The sequence below is a fragment of the Lissotriton vulgaris genome, chromosome 4_1 (assembly GCF_964263255.1).
Source record: "Lissotriton vulgaris chromosome 4_1, aLisVul1.2, whole genome shotgun sequence".
NCBI classification, from domain to species: Eukaryota; Metazoa; Chordata; class Amphibia; order Caudata; family Salamandridae; genus Lissotriton; species Lissotriton vulgaris.
The window spans coordinates 1462611399-1462633376 of NC_141691.1; the positions used below are offsets into that span (position 1 = coordinate 1462611399).

Genomic DNA, 21978 nt, shown 5'->3' on the forward strand with positions numbered 1-21978 from the left:
CTGTAGTGGCAGGCCTGAGACATCTGTTCAGGGCTACTCATGTGGGTGGCACAATCAGTGCTGCAGGCCCACTAGTAGTATTTGATTTACCAGCCCCGGCACACCCAGTGAACTTTACTAAGGACTGACAAGTAAATCAAAATATGTCAATCAGGGATAACCAATCATAATAATAATTTACTCAGAGAGCATATGCACTTTAGCACTGATTAGCAGGGGTAAAGTGCCCAGAGTCCTAAAACCAACAACAGGTCAGGAAAAAATAGGAGGAAGAAGGAAAATGTTTCGGGATAACCCTGCAAGAAGGGCCAAGTCCAACACAGTCAGACAGCTTTTTTCGCTGTCCATCACAGACAATGACCCACAGGCAATGGAAGAATATTGCCATAGTGTCGGGGCCTTTACTTTTACATTTTTCAAAAATAAACTCCCAATTTGGGAGTTTGTTTCTGAAGAATGTAAAACTTCATAAACGTTTGACGAAGGGTTGTCATGTTTGACAGAGTGGTCCATCAAACTTTTCCAACATTAACAGAAATTGCTTTTGAGGGTGGTTCAAGCCAATGTTAAGAGATGTCCACGGGGCCAGGGGAGTCTTTAACTTTGGTGGACAGCAGACCCGTCAGGGTAACAAAGTATTTTACTCTGCAGCCTTGAGAGACATAGAACCATGCACCAATATATAATTCAGTCCCTTATTCAACATATCTCAAAACTTTGAAATGCAATTTAAACTGGTGCTGCTACTACAATGCTTGGCATGTATATTTACAAAACAACAATGTTTCCACGTTTATACAAAACTAAAACCACCAAGTGTTGAATATGGACACGTTTTTATCTAGTAAACAGGATTGCGGCACAGATTTGAATTATTACATAAAGTTTTATTTAAAGTTTACTCCCGAACAAGCAAGCTTCATTTACACATCTGGATACTGTACAAAATATACATTCTTTGTGACTTTATTTAGTCAATCTACTCTCCAGTGTCAGGCCTTTCAGAAATGTACATTGCCCAGAATTCTCACAAATGCTTTAGTTTACCTTGCAAAAAAGAACAACTTAAAGACAGTAAATAAACTTTTTAAGAGAGACTTAAAAGATTGCACATTGGTTGCAGTTAAAATACTTTACATCTAATGTAAATTCCTCAGACTAGGATTTTGATCTACTGTACAGCAGTCAGAGCGGGCTCTCGCTACATGGATTAGTGACACCCTGCGGAATGTGGCCAATGGTGGTCAAAAACACAGGATACTTTGCCTCATACATTTAAGAAGAAGGACTGATTCCTTATTCTCCATGGTAAAGATGATTCATTCAGTACGATGTCATAGAAAAACGAAAGATTCACACTATTATTGCAGAAAGATCATGGCGATCAAACCACATATGATTGATCACACACCTTCCATACCAGTTTTGTATTAATGTTTCCTAGTACCCAAACACTTGTTTGATTTGATGAAAATTTTCATTTGCACATAGTTGGTTGAACTGCTATCTTACACCAAATAGAATGCAAGTAGTAAACTTTTCAAATTGTTTTTCCCCGACTTTGTTAACATGTACCATTAAATGCAGAAAAGCATTTATAATAACACAATTTAAACAAAATGGGTACACTCAGAACACAGTGGGTTTAATGTTAAAGAAATGAGTGGCTTGGAAAACTGCAGAGGTTTCATCTGCGACTCCCACATGTAGACAACAAGTAATAACAAATGGTAAAATAGGCCTGCACCAGCTCTGTCAGTTAAGGAAAACAAAACTTTGAAGTCCCATATAGGCCTTGATAATTGAGTATATTTTCCACTTTCTTTGTTTATTAGTATTTGAGGTTGCAAATTGAAATTGGGTTCCTTGGATTCCCCCTCATAATGATGCTAAAATCTTTTAAAATTGTGATCTCATCAATGCAACGGAAGCCTGGGCAATTGGCCCAGTGGCAGTGATGTGCAACTGAATGAAAAGCTGACGGCACACTATTTCGCCTAAATGATGCTCATTCAGGCTAGTTAGTCCATGGAGTGTGTCTTCAAGGAAAGAGGCTTCAGGAGTTATAAAACAGCAAGCTCAGCTTTTCAGTAAACAACATACATACCTTGTGTTACTTCTAGAGCCAAACTATCAATTTTGGACAGAGGCCGTTACAGTGATTTTCGACCTTCCAAAAACCACTCAAACATTAATATTGCTCACTTGGACAAAGAAACTAATGGGAGTCAGACATGGGAAGAAAAATACATTTTGTGTATAATTACCTTCGTAAGTCTATGGGGTCATTGGCTAGGGAGCTAAAAAAAACTGAAACAACTAAAATATTTGTCAAAGATGCTTCATTGGTGGGTAGATGTCTTGCGAAGTAAAAATTCTTCAAACATTTTATTTTATTGGAAAAGCAAATTCTTTGTCCACAAAATAACCTCCATTAGGAGAGTGCAATGCAGCAAATGTGACAATTGGACATATCACATGGGGACCACCCCAACAAATGTTTCCTTCTTTCAAGTGAAAACTGTATATACACCAGGGTTTATGATGTCTAAATAACGTCATATTTGTTTTATGACGGAGTACTACATTTTTACTTGTTTGTAAAAACTGAGTGTGCACATTTATGAAAGAAAAACTCCTGATATTCCTAATTACCATTCAAAGGTCTCCCAAGATGATGAAAAAACATGTACAGTTGAAAAAAGCTTTGAAGCCACCCAAATATTTACTCGTTCCCTTTTCTCAGTATGTCTTATGACAAAGAATGTGCAGACAGAGCCCCATCGGCTGATTTTTTTTTAAAAAAAACTCTAAAGCTTGAAAGCCCTCCTACAGGTCCATGTTTTACATGACTGGATTGACCAGCCTCCGCCTTGAGACACATAAAGGCTGTGAGCGGGACACCTATGATCAATTTCACTATGTAAGAAATGCAACCGATATAAAAATTACACCAATAGTTAAAGCAAAAAATAAAACACTTTTGAAATCCGAATTTCAATGTCTGGCCTGCACAGATACAGTTGCTTAGTGGTAGAGCATTTCTAAAGAATAAGTGTTTGACTTGTTTTTTAGTAAAGATCACAGCATTTCCAGTAAGAGTTATTCAGAGTACCTCCACTGCTCTTTCATTTGGTGTGCTGATATCACCCTGCTGTCCATGTGTGAGCCTTGAAAAGGAATGAGCTGCTCTCAAAACAGATGAGTGATATGGTCTCACTGCCATGCCAACAGAATTTACCAGCTCTATGATTTGAAGATAGACCAGATAGCTTGTAGTGCCATACACTGCAAATGTTCACGACAAATCATGTTTTCATTCATGGTTGTGCATTAGAGCACCTGTAAGTTGATTTATATACAGTTTGGTGAAAGAAAACTCTAATGAAAGATCCACATTGAAGAGAGAAGTACGGTTGTTGCTTACTCAGAGCTACAAAGACGTGAGGTGGTATCACAAGGGGTGCCAATCTCGGGCTAGTCCTGGTTTGACCGCTTCGTCTTCACTTTTTAAGTTAGAGAATCACTGATGAAGGAAGAAGTCATTCAGTCTTGAAATGTTAAAGTCTGTCATCATATGACGTTTTTTTCTGGGGTGTCTTGGGATCTCTTTTGGAAGACAAGCATTGGTCCAGCAAAGGCATTCATCCTCACATAGCTTGCTTTGAAAGCGTTACAATAGCATAAGGAGTTGGTTACATCTGTCTTTCATTTCAATGAGTCCTTTTAGGGCAGAATATTAGTGTCACCTGCCATGACTTTGCAGGAAAAAACAAAGTTCATTTTAGCTATGCTCGGATGGATACTATTTGTTGTACGGCACACAGGCCGGAAGTATGACTGTTGAGCACGCGGGGCCTGCAAGGGGTTCAGCCACATCTCCTTCTAATTCTGTCCAGGTTCCTTTCTCTGGGCTGTAGCATATTGTTGAAGACTTGTACGCTCCCTGAAAACACAAACAAAACTTATTTGACACATTGTATAAGCAAATACAAGTATACTATGACCACAAGCTTGGATGACTGATAAAAGTGCACAATCGGTGTGTCTAACATATATTTAAGAGTGCTGGGTTCATACCAGATTTTCAGCACGAGTGGCAGTATAAAGAATGTCCATTTCCATTCACTGTATCTAAATGTATTCCTTTTTACTACATTGAAAATCTGCAATGGCTACAGCCCTCATGTGCTATTTTTGAATACTGTGGTCTACAATATAGAGCAGGGTGCGTGTTCTTAACTACATGTCCTGTTTTAAATATTTTCAATGGTAAGGAAGATTGTTCTTGGAACCCTACTCAACAGTGTACTTTTCTGCAAGAATTAAGTTAAGCTAGGTGCTAGAACAACTAGAATACCAGAAACTGGCCAAAGTCCTCAGTTGACCCACACAAGAGGATAAAAATTAGTTTCAGCAGTACCATTGTATGCTTCCTCGTGTCCTTCCTCAATTCAAATAATATGGTAATGTTCGTATAGAGGTGCAGAAGGGTAATGTGCAGATCCACTAACCCCTCGTTCATTGGTGTTTCTTTCAAAAATGCCAACAACTGTGCCTTTCAGTTATCCTTTGTGATTGGGTTTTGTTGATTCACTTAGGATTCAAGGAAGGCCAGAATATATCCAGTGAAAGGACCCTGTGTTATTGAGGGAAAATGCCTACATTTTACAGTCAAACTTTTAACATTGTTACTACTGTCTGTAGAAGGGCACAGTTTTTAATTGTATTTATTTTGTCTTTATTTTTTGTTTGTTTTACTTTGTTTCTTTTTTTGTCTTCTAGAATAACTGGAGAAAATCTTATGGAATTAGTGTACGCTGATCACTGTAATGTGCAGTTTTGCTATGAGCTTACTCTTATGGTGATTGTTCAGAAAATTGTTAGAAAACACATTTACAACAAGGAAGTTGGTTATTATGTTCAGTATTCTTGAATGTTTGTGCTATTTCTTTATTCTGTATTTGTGGAATAAAGTACCTCCTGATGCAATATCCTTATAATGTGTAAGTTGCTATGGAATTTTGTGACCATATAGATGAATTAGTCTGAAGGCCAAGTACCTTCATAAGGTCATTGCACTCAAAGGCGACGTGCAGTATCTTTATAATGTATGGGTTGGGGTACTTTATTCCTTATAATGCATAATCACAGCATTCTGTTTTCCACTAACTGGAGACTTGCTTTTGAATAAGAAATGGATAGCATGTTTGTACACATGAAGATAAAAGTAGAATTTATAGGGCAAAATTAAGCTCACCAAAAAATACATTAGATATTTATTGCAAAACAATAATAGAACCAGTTTAACAAAAGTCAGATTTAAATAAAGGCGCCAAAGCTATGAATGTGTAGAAACATGCAGAGAGAGTCTATCTTTTCTATAATTACTTAAGGAGTGGAAAAAACGTATATGGTTGCAGGTTTAGCCCCAAACTTTTTGCCTTTTTGTCTCCTATTTTACTGACCCTGTTTTGTTGGCTATACGACTCTAGGCTCTTTACCACTGCTGAGCAGTGCTAAATTGCATGTGCTCCTGCAGGGCCAGCTTTAGCACTGGTGGCACCCTGTGCGACTATGTTTGGTGGTGCCTCCCACAGACTCCCACACTACTACCCTTTACCAGTACCCCCTCAAGTCTCCATAACCACTCTCTCTCAGATGTATTTAATAGCGCCACCTTTACCAGTGTAGGGTGTCAGAGCACTTTAGATCACAAACACTACACTGATAAAATCAGTGTATAGAAAATGTTACATAAGACAGACGCCTACAAGGTGTAGGAGTTGCATGTCATCCATACTGGTAGACAGTATAGTTAGAGTGATTGGTCTGGAGAAGCACATACTTAGAATTTAAAACATAACCCCATAGCTGGGGGTTACATTTAACACCTTAGAAGCGTCGAACGTTCAGCGCCCAGTGCTGAACGTTCGAATAAAGGGTGCGGCCCCGTCGGCCAACGTACGTGCACAGCACTGGCAAGGTAGTGCTTGCGATGACCGTTGGCCAACGGCAGCCCTTATAGGGTTAATAATAAGGATTTTTGTTTTATCAAAATAAACCCTTTTTGAAACATTAGAATAATGAAAGACGGAGGAAAACATTATAATGATCTTATCTATACCTTGCAGTTTGCATGCAGCTCTTTGATGACAGTTATTAGCTCACTGTTCCATTTTAGGATTTTAACATCTACACTGCTAGTAACAAAAGGATCTCTCTGACAAAAGCACTGACCTATTTAAACTATATGCACTCTGTGATCTGCATGGTACACATTATTTGCAGCAGGTACTTTAACCCTCTGTGCTTCCATAAAATGAGCTGAAACTTCCACTTGACAAAACTCCTCTCTCCGAGAAGAACATTAATCACCAAGTTATCTTGACATTTTTATTTTTGAATGAAAATTGTGGAGGCCAGCAATGCAGCAGCAGGTGCTTTTAAAACCATAAAAAACTTCCAAACAGGTGCTTCCTCAAAGAGTCAGCACCCAGTGCGCTGGCATCGGTCGCACCGCCCTAGAGCCCAGCCCTGTGCTCCTGTGTAAATTGTGATTATGATTGCTTATCCATGATTGGCATATTTGATTTAATGGTAAGTCCCTAATAATGTGCATTGAGTATGCCAGGGCCTGTAAATCAAATGCTACTGGTGGGTTTGGAGAACTGGTTGTGCCTACAACAGGACTAGCCCTGTAAATGTGTCTCAGACCTGCCACTGCAGTGTCTGCGTGCACAATTTTAAACTGCCATGCGACCTGGCAGGTGCACCCACTTGCCAGGACCTAAGCGTCCCTTTTCTTACATGTAAGGCACCCCTCATGTAGGTCCAAGGTACCACCATGGGCAGGGTGCAGTGTATGTGAAAGTAGGACATGTGCCAGTGTGTTTTACATGTCCTGATAGTGAAATACTGGGCATTTCGTTTCTCGCCATTGAAAGGCTGTCTGTCCTATAGATTAAAATGGGAGCTGCCTTGTAACATCTTATAAGTGTAACTTTACATTGGGACAAGATAGAGGAATGGAGTTTAGGCTCTTTGAACTCAGAATGTAATAACAAACCTTTTTAGTAAAGGTGGTTTTTTAATTGTATGTTTGAAAATGGCACTTTTAGAAAGTGGACATTTTCTTGCTTTACCATTCAGTGTGCCACTGCCTGTTTGTGTATTCACCATCTGGTTTTGGAGTGACAGGAGCTGGGGATGTGCATTCATGCTAGGCAGTCACAAGGGGTATTGAAGTGTGTCCTGCCTTTCCTGTGTGACTCATAGTCATGTAGAATCGACCTTTCTGCATTTAGAGTGGTGAGAGGAGTTTTCACTAGCACCTGAATAGATTGTGTCTCCTTTGCACAATGCTGTCTCCATCTCCTGCAGTCAAGCTGGACATTGGAGGACAGACCTGTTTCAGACTGAGCTCAGAGACCCCTGACACAAAGAGAACAAAGTGAAAATGCGGTATAAGTAATGGACCTAAAACCCCAAAACTTTAGTTCGCTTCTGAAAACAAGACAACCTTGCCAAGAAGAAGAGCTGTGTGAGGAGCGCTACCTTTTCTTTGTGAGGGGTGGGTTGGCCTGCAGTTACTGCTTCTATTTATGGCAGAGAAAAATGACTGACTCTTTTTGCCCTGCTGTGGTATCCTGCTTCAGAAGATCTCCAAGGACTATTGTGTGCTTGCCTCCTGTTGGAAGTCTCTGGGAAATCAAAGACTTCAAAAGATCCTTTCGGGATCAAAAGGAACCTGCCTGGAAGAAGCACTGTGTTAGGAGTGTTCCCCTTGATGAGCGAGGGGTGGGTTGGCCTGCAGTTGTTTCTTTTTTCGGGTGCAGGAGAAAGACTGGCCTGTTTTTTACCTTTACAATAGAAGGCACATGTTGAGCGCTAGTACAGGGAGGTGTGTGGTGAGCGCTACATCTTTCCTTGATCTTGGGCCAGAAGTCAGTGATTTATTTTTCCTGCAGCCCAGCCTGCCACTGTGTGGTTTCCAACCTTCTTTTTGGCCACAGGACGTGCTGTCTGCCGGGCATCGCCTGTGGTGCTGGCCCCCCTGAAACGTCCAGATACGAGCAACGCTCTCCACTGCTCAAAAATGTAAGCTTTGCTTGAGACAACAAGGAAAGCCGACGGGCAAGAACTCCACCAACCCCCGTGTTGCCTAGGAGATAGTGGGTGACCCCAGGATTGGGTGAGAATTCCCATTGTCACGTGACATTGCACCGGTTCAACGTTTGTATCCTGTCTTCCCTCCATGGCTGTGCAGCGTATGGTGCTGGCAGGTAAAGCCTGGATGTAGGCACAGGGCTTAGTTGGGCTGCACTTGGTGAGTAGCTGCGCCGCGCACTTTCAGGCAGCTACACTGGTGATCCTGCATGCAGGGAACCAGCAGAGGTCTCCCCACTCGTGCCTGCTGTGTGTGCGCTCCCACTAGCCTGTATCTGGGGGTAATTGTCCATAGTATGGCAGGGTGTAATGTTTAAGAGGACCAGTGTGGTCCCTGGAATTGCCTCCATTCATTCCTCAGGAGGCTGCGCAGCACACGCACGGTCTCGAGGGACTGCAGGTGCTGCACAAACCCACATCGCAGCAGCTGCTGTCCGCCAAATGCCAACCGAGTATAGTTTAACCTGCTGAAGTAGGCTGTGGGTGTGTTCCCCCCACAAGTTTAGAGATATATCTGGGGGCAGTAGTCATGATTCCCAATGACGGGGCGAGTCTTCGATTGAGGTCCTCAGTCGAGTGCAGTAATTACCGTAGTCCATGTTGTAGGTGGACAGGTGGCCCAGTAGCCTACGTGTAGAGAACAGGAGTAACGTATGCCTGTTTTATATTTTAATTTTAAACAATAATAGAAACAATATTAATAAAAGAAGGACACCGTGTCCAGTGCTTAATTTGGGACGTTGGTTTCGGGGCACCAGAACTTAATTTTGGGGGCTGGCACTTATTTATCTGCACTAGACATTTGCTGAGATCAAGAGAGGAAAAAATCAGAAAGCGGAAAGATGGAGAAAGAGAAAGACATAAACACAGTCACAATGGTAGAAAGCAGGAACCTGCAGAAGTGAGATAAAACTGAATGAGCGTGAATTAACGATGAATGAGGTCGATTTTGAAATATACAGCCTTGGAAATCCGTGTGCACACATTTAAGTGCACCAGAGTTTCAGAGCAGAGCTTTGAGCACCGGCTCTATCTTATTCACAAATTAAGCACTTGACTGCGTCCTGTACGTTAAGACTAGATAGAATACATCAGCTCAGTTGAAATTCATACAAGATGCTCAACAAGGACATACACATAGAAATCTTCATGACTATATGCCAAATCTCTGCTCTATCATTTCAAGTTACCATGGTCCCAAAAGATTCTAGGGGGCAGATTTACAAGCCCCTTGCACCACTTTTCCAATGTTAAAAGTGAATCAAAAGTGGCGCAAGGAACTTGTAAATCTGCCCCTAAGTTTTGAGTGATATCACTTTTTTATAGTATATTCTAGTTGAATTTAGGAAGCATAATGACTAGGTGTGGCAAAACATGAGGATCATCTACATCACGCACCATACTCCAGCTGTAACCGCCAACAATGTAAATGCTGTCATCCAAAACTGCACACCCCGGTCCACTGCGACCTTCTAAAATTGGAGTCTGTAGAATATTCCATTGGTCACCTTTCGGGTCGTAGCATTCGACAAGCATGACGTCCAGGTGGGAGAAACCTAGAGAACATTGGGTGGATATAAGTGAAACTTTTTAGCAATTATTCAAGCCTCCCCTTGCTCTATGAAAACACATACATTTTCAGACATATAGCACAGGGCATGCTCTCTGGCACCAGAATTGAAAATGTTCAAAGGTATACATACACATGGCTGCAAATGCATCTCATTTTGTTATCTCTTGTCTACTCTTCTGCTCCTCTAAAGTCTCAGGATCAACTCTTGTTTTGTTTTATTTGTTGTTTTGAGCCAATTTTTCACACAATAATTTTCTTTTCCCTCTCATTCTTTCCTTGTAATCTGTGCTTTTTTATGTATACCGTCTAGGGTCAAGTTCGCGCTACATAAAACTTTATAAATAAAAAGATAGATACACGTTTAATGGGCTCTTCTAACTATGAATAGCTTTAGTTGCAATAAATGAATACATTTTAAGTTTCTGCACGGATTTCCTTTGATTTTGAAGCTCCTTTAATCTGTACGCTACCCCTGCCTCAAAGTAACACTATTGCATTTGCATACAAAGTCTTAGGCAGGGGTCTCTTTGCTCGACATAGCTACGCTGCCATTGTTTTGTTAATCAGGAATGCCCCCTTTCCCACAAGGATTTCCAGCCTCCTGCCTTGGAAGTGATAATCCAGGCTATGTGTCTCATGGGCCACAGCTCTCGCCTTGCTCAGCACTTAAGGCAGAAGTAACATTAGCTATTGCTCCCACATGGCTGCCGATGTGCGGCATCAAGCTTCAATCATGGTTCAGCTGTGTGATTTCAGATGCTGACTTGGGATCCGGGGACACAGCACTTACATTGAGCAGGGGACTAGCTTTCTTCAGGGCAAGGGAAAGCTCTGACTAGGGTTTTATCAGCGATTCTACTGCATCTAGTGCTGTGGTTTGAGATGGGCAGACTGTACGCTATCACCATTACTGTACTATGTTGGTGTTTGATGTGGGTCTGGAAGGGTGCTTGAAAAATATTATGTTCAGCTGTTGATGCAAAAACAATGGGGCATATTTATCAGGCAGTTGTGTTGCCCTTGCGCCACGCAAAGGGGTGCAAGGGCGACGCAACTAATAAGTAAGATTTATCAGACCACACATGCCACCTTGTATGGCCTTGTGTCATTTGATAGATGTAGGGTAACGCAACGCAGTGCAAATCGCCACATTGCGCTTCTCTACCCCAGAGAGGTGTTCCATGGCGGTTCCAAGAATCCACCCATGGATTTTGGAGCATTCGCAGATTTACCAAAACTGGCAAAGCTGGGAATGCTTCAAAATGCTACGCCTCCCAAGTGAGGCGTAACAAGGATAAATATCTTAATTTCTCCTCGTTTGCACGCATAGAAAGAGGAACACGTCTCAGCGGATTGTTTTTGTGCAGGAAGGTGCCCTTTCCTGCACAAAACAATCCTTACAATGCAGTCACCCCTGCTCCATGGTGCAAGGGAGCCTGCGTTGGCGCTAGGCAGCACATTGTGTGCCAGCCCTGGGAAAAGACAGGAATGGGCCATATAATGTTAAATACAGCGCATTCCTGTCCTTTCCCTATCACGCAGCTCAGCATGGTGTCTTGCTGCGCTGCGTATTCTTTTTATAAACATGTCCCAATGTTTCTACAGGTACTTTGCTAACACCAATAGTACTTCTGAAAATAAAAGGCAGACTTTAAATTTAAATTCCTCTTTCCATGAACTAGGAATTGTGGTACCACTCTTAAAAAGTCTGCAAAAGGATCACTTTTGTACAACACTTGTAGTCTGTGGAAAGTCTGGCAACGTGTATAGTAATGGACTAACTATGTTTAGTTTCTGGAATGGTGCTTTTGCCTCTAATGGAGAAAATGATTTCCTCTCTGGACGGACTTCATTTCTCTCCACCTGGAGTTATACCTGGCCAGAGAGAGATTATTAAGGAAAATCTTTTTCTACCCTGGCGGGCAGTATAACAGCAGGCCTGGTTTATTCACCCCAAACACTATCATTCCTGCCTGGTGTGGAAATGAATCCTCTGGATTCACAGCTTCAGTTTTGTAGTCTTGATTCTTGGTTCCACCTCATGCATCTTTCTTTCATACCAGACACTCCCCACCATTCTAACTCACTCTCGCAATTTCTTTTTCATCCCTGCTTTCCCTCGTTGTCACAGTTTTTACGTTTTTCACCATCTTTCCCCTTTTCGTGTTTTGCTTCTCTTGATCTGAATCAGTTTGCTGAGGAAAAATGAGTGCCAATCTTCACAAATGAGTACCAGTGAGCCCCACCTGCAAACACTGACTGAAACTAAACACTGCTCGCATTGGTGTTTTAATTCTAATTTCTCGAAAGTTTTCTTCATCCACACTGTCTCCACAATGCTAAATCGGCATTCAATTCTGTCTGAGAAGGGGGAGGGACTGCATATGCCCTGCATATCTCTGCAATCCACCAGGAAATGGCCATAGATGGGCTGTTGGTGGGTGTTCCCACTGGCATCAGACACCACCCAGAACTCTTTGCTATTGCTAAATGGGCCATAGTTTATTACCGAATAGTAACCACAACTGCTACCCGATGTGGTTGTTTTACCAGCAACATAATAATTTTCTTGCCATTATACAAATCACACAAAGATTTATAAATCTCCCTCACTGCTTTATGTTAACCAGGGCCACTGGAATTATGCAGTAGGGGAGGGTCAAATTATACAGCAGGTTTGAGTAAATTATGTGGCAAGAAAACACACGGTATGCAGCATTATGCGGCACATTTTGTGATAGCTTAACCTCATTATTTTGTCATTTTTAAGCTTGTTAACCCTATCTGATCATTAGTTGTACCTCCTTCATACCAGTTTAATACCCAAATATAGCAATAAGCTACAGAAAAGCAAACAGTCAACCTTTGCAAAGGGCCTTCCACTGCAACACGTGTTGCTGAGTTTTTACTAACTTTTGAACTGTTTGAGCTAGAAACAATTTGTAGATTATGTGGCAGGTAATGGATTTGTGGCAAATGCGGCAAATCTACAATTATGTGAAAATTGGAGCAGCCATCGCATAATTCCAGTGGCCCTGATGTTAACCTTACGTAAGGTGATCTCTGCACCCCACAAATGTTTAACTCCAATTAGGAAACCAGTTCCTTGTAAATGAGCATCATTAATACTATTTTGATTTGGACCCAAAACTGCGGCTAAAGAAACTTAATCTACCCATCAAGAGCACGCTCACACTGGTACTGCTGGTGTTACCTTTCAAATGGTTCCCTCCAATTCCGTACAGCCGATCGTTCATGACTGCCAAGGCGTGGATGGCTCGCTTGGTGTTCATGTCTTGTTTCCTCGACCAGACGTCCATGACTGGGTCATAGCAGTACAGCCACGAGACATATTCTCCGTTATGAACCCCTCCTGCGAATCGAATGTTGAATTGGTGTGAAAATGTAGCTACTGGATTGGTCAGACAGGATCAAGACACCTTGGCATGATAGCCTTGCCTTCATATTCAAATATCCTGTTTTGTAAAGCATACTTGCACCCTTGTTTCTCTGGAATTACAGATGTTTATTGTTAACCAGCTCAATGGCCCTCATTTCATCTACCTTAGAACGATGAATTGCTGAGTGTCCCTGCTAGGATTTGAACCAGGACTAAGACAGATTTCAGGAGCAGGTGCATGAAACCACTGAGCCACCAGACCCAGCAGGCAAACAGTTGAGAACTTTCATTTCTGGAACACAAGTATTTTTCTTCAAGATACTACAATAAGGCCCTGACTTTCGGGCCTGGAGAGCTTTCCTATTCTCATTGTCAAAAGGTTGTGGATCATAGGTATTTGTGGGCAGTTTACACTTACTGGTAATGTTTTTTAACATCTAGCAGCTGTTAAAATATATCACACAAAGCAGATAGGTGCCCTAGGGCCTACTGTGATTTCAAAATGAGATAATCCTTACCGGAAATGTATATCTTCCCATGATGCACTGCTCCTGCATGAGCAGCCAGCGGCTGGGGTAAGGGAGACACATAGCGCCATTCATTTGTGTCCAGGTTGTAGCATTCCACGCTGGACAAATATCCGGTTTCGTTTCGTCCACCAACCACGTAGAGATGCTTATCCAGTCGGCATGCGTAGAAACTCGCCCTCCTAGTATGAAAAAACACAGAAATAGTGCAGGTTAATCAGAAGTACAGACCCTTTGAAGCTGCAGTGTTCATTCGAGCAGTAATCTAATGAAGACGCACTAAATAGATTTTTTTTCCAGCTTTGAGAATCAAATAACACCACTGGGTTTAGGCTCCCAACAGTAAGGCATAGCCTTGAACAAGTAAAGAACTTACCAGATGCCAATACTGCTCCCTTATTTAAACTCTTTTTAAAGCGTAGTCCTATTGAAATCCAACAACATGGACTACAGACTTCTTTTTCAGTCTGAAATGAATCTTTTATTTATTTTTTACATATCAAAATGTGAACATTATTTTTATCCTACTCTAACAACACACTCCTAATTTTTTCTCATAAAAACTTCTACTCTCATTCAGCATTCTTCCATTTAGTCACTCATATCCTGTCTTCACACACTCTTCACTTTCATTCATTCGCTGCACATACCCCATACACCCTGTATTTTATGAAACTTTTTAGTCCCTGTCTCTATAACTAGCCTTAGTTAACAGTATACAACACAAAAATTCAAGTATTCACAGTGAGTGAGACTTTGTTTGAAAGTCTTATGGCTAACAACACATAATGGTCTACGCGTTTCGAACACTTGCCCTTTCTAGAGTTCTCATCAGGACCACGCAGCTGAAACTCAAACAAAAAAACAATACTTAGATTTCCTCTTAAAACCCCACACTCTATTCTGACCACTTGGTGACTTATTATATGGAGAAGCTCACCTTCTGTTATGCTTGCTTGATTCAATATACACCTTCCAATGACAGACACTGTAACCAAATTAAATGAACAGACAGTTTTTAGTGAGTGTACTTATTGTGTTCATTATTAGTGCTGATTTGTTGTTAAAGAAATACTTATGTTCGTGTTTCGGACTTGAGACTGCTTGTCTGAGTAAAGGAGGAGTTTGAACGGGAGACGCCTAAAAATAAAAATAAACGGGGGCCGTTAAATTAGCGTCCTTTTGGTGGACACTAAGCTTTCTTCATGTGACTGCATCTAGTTACGCGACCCCCAGCATTGTCTAGCTGATCCTAACAAAGCGCTTAGAGACCCCTGGGTTATAGGGCGCTATATAAGTCACAATAAATAAATAAATAAATAAATAAATAAATAAATTGGTAGAAGTACACAATGGCTTACTTGGGCAGAAGCATTATTGCACGCAGGGGGGATAGAACAATTCTTTTTCTCCACTCAGTATAAGTGAGTGGCTGCGGACGCTCCGACTGACTCAAGAGGCTCCGGTAATCGTCTCTAGTACCAGTATGAGGTAAGAATAGTCAAAACTGTAGGAAGAGGAAGTGTTTAGAATAAAGGTTGCTAATCCAAGAAAAATGTGTCAGTTCAATTTGCAGGTGAGCCCATGGTGAATTATACTGAGTGGAGAAAAAGAATCGTTCGATCTCCCCAGCGTGCAATAATACTTCTGCCCAAGTAAGCCATTGTGTACTTCTACCAAGATGCAGTCACATGAAGAAAGCTTAGTGTCCACCAAAAGGACGCTAATTTAACGGCCCCCCGTTTATTTTTAGGCGTCTCCCGTTCAAACTCCTCCTTTACTCAGACAAGCAGGCTCAAGTCCGAAATACGAACATATGTTTTTCTTTAACAACAAATCAGCACTAATAATGAACACAATAAGTACACTCAGTAAAAACTATCTGTTCATTTAATTTGGTTACAGTGTCTGTCATTGGAAGGTGTATATTGAATCAAGCAAGCATAAGAGAAGATGAGCTTCTCCATATAATAAGTCACCAAGTGGTAAGAATAGAGTGTGGGGTTGTAAGAGGAAATCTAAGTATCGTTTTTTTGTTTGAGTTTCAGCTGCGTGGTCCTGATGAGAACTCTAGAAAGGGCAAGAGTTCGAAACGCATAGACCATTATGTGTTGTTAGCCATAAGACTTTCGAACAAAGTCTCAATCACTGTGAATATTTTAATTTTCGTGTTGTATACTGTTAACTAAGGCTAGTTATAGAGACAGGGACTAAAAAGTTTCATAAAATACAGGGTGTATGGGGTATGTGCAGCGAATGAATGAAAGTGAAGAGTGTGTGAATACAGGATATGAGTGACTAAATGGGAGAATGCTGAATGAGAGAAGTTTTTTTGAGAAAAAATTAGGAGTGTGTTGTTAGAGTAGGATAAAAATAATGTTCACATTTTGATATGTAAAAAATAAATAAAAGAAAAGATATATTTCAGACAAAAAAAGAAGTCTGCAGTCCATGTTGTTGGATTTCAATAGGACTACGCTTTAAAAAGAGTTCAAATAAGGGAGCAATATTGGCATCTGGTAAGTTCTTTACTTAGCTTTGAGAATCAAGCAGCAGGTGGTACTTGTTGCTGCGGGTCCAAATTCACCGCATCTGTTACTTCTTGTTGTTGGGGGCGACTATAAAATCTCTGGTACTTGTTCGTTCATCAGTGATGGCCTCTTTCGCCGTTTCACACTCAACTTCGTATTTTCAGGTCAACGTTTTCTGTCTCACTTCCCCTGTCCTGGGAGAGGTTTATTGCTTTTTGCCCGGAGACCATACATGGGTTGGGTCTTCATTAGTAATAACTTGCTGTTATACATGCGAATTAGCTTCACCTACTTAGAGCTTCTGTCTCCTTTCTATTCACCTCCTCAGACCCCCTCACCCATACCCAAACCCAAATGACTTGCTTTCTCCTTCGTTTGATATCAATTCAAGGGAGGTTGGAAGTGGCTATGTCAGTCTTTCAGGGGCCCAGTGGCCACTGGAACTCCACATCAGCGGCCACTGCAACTCCACATCTAACCGATGGCAAAACAAAAATACAAGGGATTGGAAGTGGCTTTTAAACGAAGGAGAAAGTAAGTCGTTTGGGTGTGGGCTATGGGTGAGGGGATCTGAGGAGTGACTTTAGTGACTTATTGCTTAAGATGGGTTAACACTTCCCTTCAACTAATAGCCCAATTTCTTACACATGTATTTGTTTAAAGCAGCCATTGATAGCAGTGACCTATATGCAGGTAAAACAGCATCAATCAGGAGCCTATATATGTTACCCTAGCCTTCATTCTGTCCCTTACATTCCAACACCTGCTCCTCCAACTCCTCCCCCTCATTGTAGTTTTTGTATCTGCTCCCTTATACTTGCCCGACTTCTTTATTCAGCCAACCCCTCATGTGCCCTCTTTCGTGGCTCTGTTCCTAAACCATCAAACCCTGTGCCCTGCCATACTGGAACGCCTGTCTCTTCAATATGTCTTTTCTAACTGTTCTGTCGAGCTTGCTTCAAAGCCATAGTTATTCCATCCACTCCAAGGCTTCTTCCTCTACATCTCAGGCAATCACCCTCACTGCCTCAATTCAGGAAGGACCTCAAGACCAGGCTCTTCGACTGAACTGGCTCGCCTACTGAACTGCAGAATCCACCCCTGCAGCACCTTGGGAACCTGACGGGTGATTAATTGAATGAAGGCCCTGATTTGCTTGGCTGCTGGGTTGGCCACACAGGGCACATGAATACCTATGGTGGGTTCAAGGGTCAGGAGTCTGTTGTCAGGGCTTCCTGGCCGTGGAATGCTCTGCTATCCAGCTCTGACATCCCTGATGGATCACCACACAATTGTGTCATCGACAAATACTTTATAGGATACTACAGGCAAATACTGTTCTAGGTATTGAGCCAGGGCCTTACAGATTGAAGTATTTCTCGTTTGTATCCAAAAGCCTGTGCTGTAAAATAACTGTGTTCCTTTCCAAAAATGATCTTGCAGAATGTTCTCCCAACTCCCGGGGAAATGGGATAACTTTTTGCATTATGCGTTCTTGGTTATATATATGATGCTTGCATTACAACATTTTCCTGAGCTTCTTTTGCCTACCTCTCATTCCCTGCTCATGACCCCCAAATTGTCAAGACCACATAACAGTTGCAACCATTCTCAATATGGGACTGTTGCACTGAAAAGCTTCACAGGACCGGACTGGCCGTAGTGGGCACCAGGCATTTTCCCAGTGGGGCGGAAGGGTGGGAGCCGTTTTTTGACCTATAGGGGCTGGTTTTGCCCCCTGCAACTAAAGCGCCAGCAGTGTTTGACACAAGCACCGCCCGTGGCTGGCGCTTCTCAGTAGAACCATCTTGGAACTCTCCCCCCCCCCCCCGCACCCGCGGCAGGTCAAGTGGAATTGCCAGGGCTGGTTTCTGTTCCCAGTCCAGCTGTGATGATTTACTCCTTGACCGAAGGGCCACCACCTTTATCAACATCCCACAAGAAGTACATACTATAGCTGCCACTTGTACCAGTCCAGTGCGTGCATAAACTATGACTTTTAAAAACATTGGGTACTGCTAAGGGATAACAGATTTAAATGCCTTCATAAACTTGCATGGATGATCCTTAAACATTTCAGATGTCTGCGCGATAAGGGAAATAGCATTTTGTCCTGAAGTTCAAATGAAGTAAAAAAAAAATCAGTTTTTTAAATTTGACCTTTTATGATAATAAAATTGCTCCACTCTGGGAATGATGGGAAAAATCCTCGAGTGTTTCATTGTATGACCTGGATTCCGAGGTCAAGAGTTTATGCTCTTTTTCGATTTCTATAGGTCTACTAGAGAGCAACATAAATAAGTGTACACTAGACTATATGATACAAGTGACAGGGGCTTATTTTGCATGTTATAAATTACTTATTTTTTACAAGAATTTTAAAATAAAATTCGGAGGATAAAATAAAAATCGTTCTTATGGATGTGCTAATCTATTGTTTAATGACAGACTTATGACAAATCCATGCAATTAAACTAAAATTAAATATCAAATTGCAACTAGATCCATTCATTTTGGAAAGAATCCCAATGATTTGATGTAAGCACTGTATACATTCTTAAGTAATGCAAATATGGTACACAGTGTACATAAATGCCAATGGGTGATTTCAATTTAGAAAACCCTTTGGGGTTAAAACATTCCTGGACCCCCAAAACAAAAACAGGCTTGTCTCAAAATTGACTCACAAAAGTAATTTCTGAATTGTATGTATTTATATGTTATCATTATTTTCGTTTTATAGCTCGTACAGTCTTCATACATGGTTCCATGAGCATCAGAGAGCTTTAGAGTGAATAACAATTGGAGTAATGTAATCCTTAAAAGGGACAATGGTCATTGTTAATACATTGGGTGACTTGTGGTATTCTGTAACCTACAGACGCCAATATAGGTTAAGAGTACAAAGGAATGCGCGAGAACACAGAAATACATGTTATAAACAGTATTGGTTTCCTATTTATTTGGAACCTTCCTTCCAGCATCTAAATTCCTTGGGTGTTTTGTGGTATGCTACCATGCTTCAGGCCTCACTGTGTTTTTAAGGTGTGTGGTTTTGACAGCACAGCTCATTCTTTGAGACATCACACTGCATATTTACAGAATATGAGTTATGGGGTTATGAATATGATGGAACATTGTGCTTGAAGGCTCCTGCACCTTGCTGAGGATATGATTCTTCTGTGCAACACAGTGAAAAATGAGGTAGATGATGCTACATTAATAAATTATCTTGACATTCACTTTCTTTATAGTCCTTCATGGGTCATTGTTCTCAATTTACCAAGAATTAGATCATCATTTTTTCCTCATTTATATATTTTTTAATTTTTTTCCTGCCCGCTGCCACGACAGTAATGTTCTGTGTACTTGCCGTCCTATACACTGCTGCCCTTTCACAGGTAAAGTGACTTTAATTTACAGTTTGAAAAGTGATCTTGAGTGACAGGTCTGCTATGCCACATCAACACTCAGGACACTTACAACAAACACTTGCAAGGCCACTAGATCTTGAGTATAAAAAGCTGAGCTGCTGGTTTGGCCAATGCTTCTGTGCAATGACACACGTGCACAGAAACTAGATGCAAGCACACGGATGACTGGCCATCTTGGAACTCATTTTCTATTACAGAAAACCCATTCTAAGCTGGTTTACCGATGTCCACACGTGCGTCATGATGTAGGCGCCAAGTGTGCATGCCGGCATCATTGCACCTGCGTGTGCATGTATCATGATGCAGTTGGCCTTTTTAGAAAGGTAAATTAAAATAAAAAAAATCCAAAGAAGCACACGCAAAGCACAAAAAAGGGAGCAAGAGGCCCATCTGCACTGCTTTTCCAGGTCATTGTCAAAATAATGTGCGTGTAATATATATGTATATTATTTGGTCACATTTGGATTTGGTCACTTACTCAAGATTTCTATGAGGAACTCCGGAGATACGGCATTGCTATAGCGATCCCCCAGGAGACTCATTTGTGCGGGAACTGCATTAAATACCTGAGGAAAATATGGCAGGGTCGGGTATATATCATATTCAACTCTGGTTATGCCCAGCGGGTGGGGTATTGATATGGGTAACCCAAGTTGCCTGTTCAAGAAGTCACACACGCAGGTAGATGAGGACGGACAATATGTAATCCTGGAGGACACCCTGGATACCCACAAGCTCTGTCTTGTTAATATATATGCACCTAACATTGACAACTGCAATTTTCTTGGTACAGTGTTTGCAGACGCGCAGAACTCCCTGGCAGCTGAAGTAATTATGGTTGGAGATTTCAACTGTGTTTTAAATGGCTTGCTAGATAGATCGATATCAACAAAGGCGAGAAAGGGGGGGACCAGGAGCTAGTTAATGGTCCAGTGTCCATGCTCCATATTCACCATGAATGCAACTAAAAGGGGGGACACTGTTCCAAGCGTGAGTAGTGCAGGAAAGTCACTAATCCACTGTCAGTACAAAGAAGAAAGGAGAGGAAGTGGCGAAGTGGCCTAGGTATAAGACTTAGATGGGGGAGTACAAGTCTCCTCTCTTGGTGCCTTCACACACCCCAAAGGATGTCATGCTTCATCATTAGACAGTTGCTCCTCGTCAGGCCGGCGCAGCAATGCCATATGAGTCCCCTGAAGGGTCACTTTATCGGAGATCTTTTTGAGAACTGACGTCTGGTGCATGCGGGTATGTGTGGAGAGTCCTATGTGAAGGGTGATCAAGTGCGTGCAGAGAGTTTAAAATTGCCTAAGAGTTACCAAAACGTACTTTAATTAAGTGGTACTCTTGGCAGGCTAAAAAACCCGTAGGTTAATGGGATACCCCTGTAGGCGTAATGTACCCAGGTAACCATCAGGTCGACATGTTTCACGCCTCAGTAGTCAGAGTGATCAATGGCGTTTCATCAGGACCAGCTTAAATCAGTGTTAATGGTGTAGTGCACGTGAAAAAAGTGAAAATAGAGGGGGAAGTATCCCTCTAGGCAATCAGTGAGGGGCTGGGGCTAAGGATCCTTTAGTCTCGGCAACTGACTCAGTAGTCGAATCCACTCCTGATCGTGGCCTAGGCATAGTAGAAGATGAGAGGGAGACATGTTTAAATGGGGGGGAGGAAGGCTGGGCTGTGTGCCCTCCTCTATCCCAAATAATGGAAGGCACATGGTGACCTGCAGGGCAGGGTGGGGAGACAAGCCAGTCGTGACGGTCCCCAACAACCTCAACACCCTATGCACAGACGTCCCGGACGCGGTTGCTAGATAGATCCCCACCCCGACAAGACACTAAGCCCAGCATGACATCAGCGCTTGCGCAGGCGACCTTGGGTATAATAGATATTTCGTGAATTCAAGATCTGCACACACTTGCATTTTCATGCTACACTCCAGCAGCAGGCACATACAGTAGGCCAGACTACTTCCTCATTCAATCTACTGCAACACAGAGAGTAGTAGACGCAAACTATTTGGGCCAGTACATATCAGACCACTCACCCCTGCTAATTACATATTCTCTAGAATGTCTGCCACCCAGAGTGTCGTTATGGGGATTCAGCGCAGAAGCACTGACTGACCAGGTCTTCCAAGGAACACTATTGGGTGCCATAGATCAATATTTCAAACACAACTGGAGTTGTGTGGGCAGCAGGGCGATGGAGTGGGGCACCATGAAAGTGGTGCTCCAAGGAGCATGTATGGTAACATCAGTTGGTAAACGCCAGACACTGGATAGAGATGTAACACAACAAGAGGCAGTGCTGGAGGAACTAGAGAGAGCACTGTACATTA

At 41.9% G+C, this 21978-nt stretch overlaps 1 protein-coding gene across 1 annotated transcript in view; it reads right to left on the minus strand.

The window, feature by feature from the left end:
* Positions 1-877: 877 nt before the first annotated feature.
* KLHL14 (kelch like family member 14) overlaps positions 878-21978 on the minus strand; it is a 144080-nt gene continuing 122979 nt past the window's right edge. Inside the window, exons 6-9 of the mRNA XM_086965698.1 lie at positions 13661-13851; positions 12957-13115; positions 9568-9725; positions 878-3946 (exon numbers count right to left, since the gene is read on the minus strand). Of these exons, the coding sequence (XP_086821824.1) occupies positions 3806-3946; positions 9568-9725; positions 12957-13115; positions 13661-13851 (649 nt within the window). The 3' untranslated portion in view covers positions 878-3805. The remainder of the gene's footprint in view (positions 3947-9567; positions 9726-12956; positions 13116-13660; positions 13852-21978) is intronic.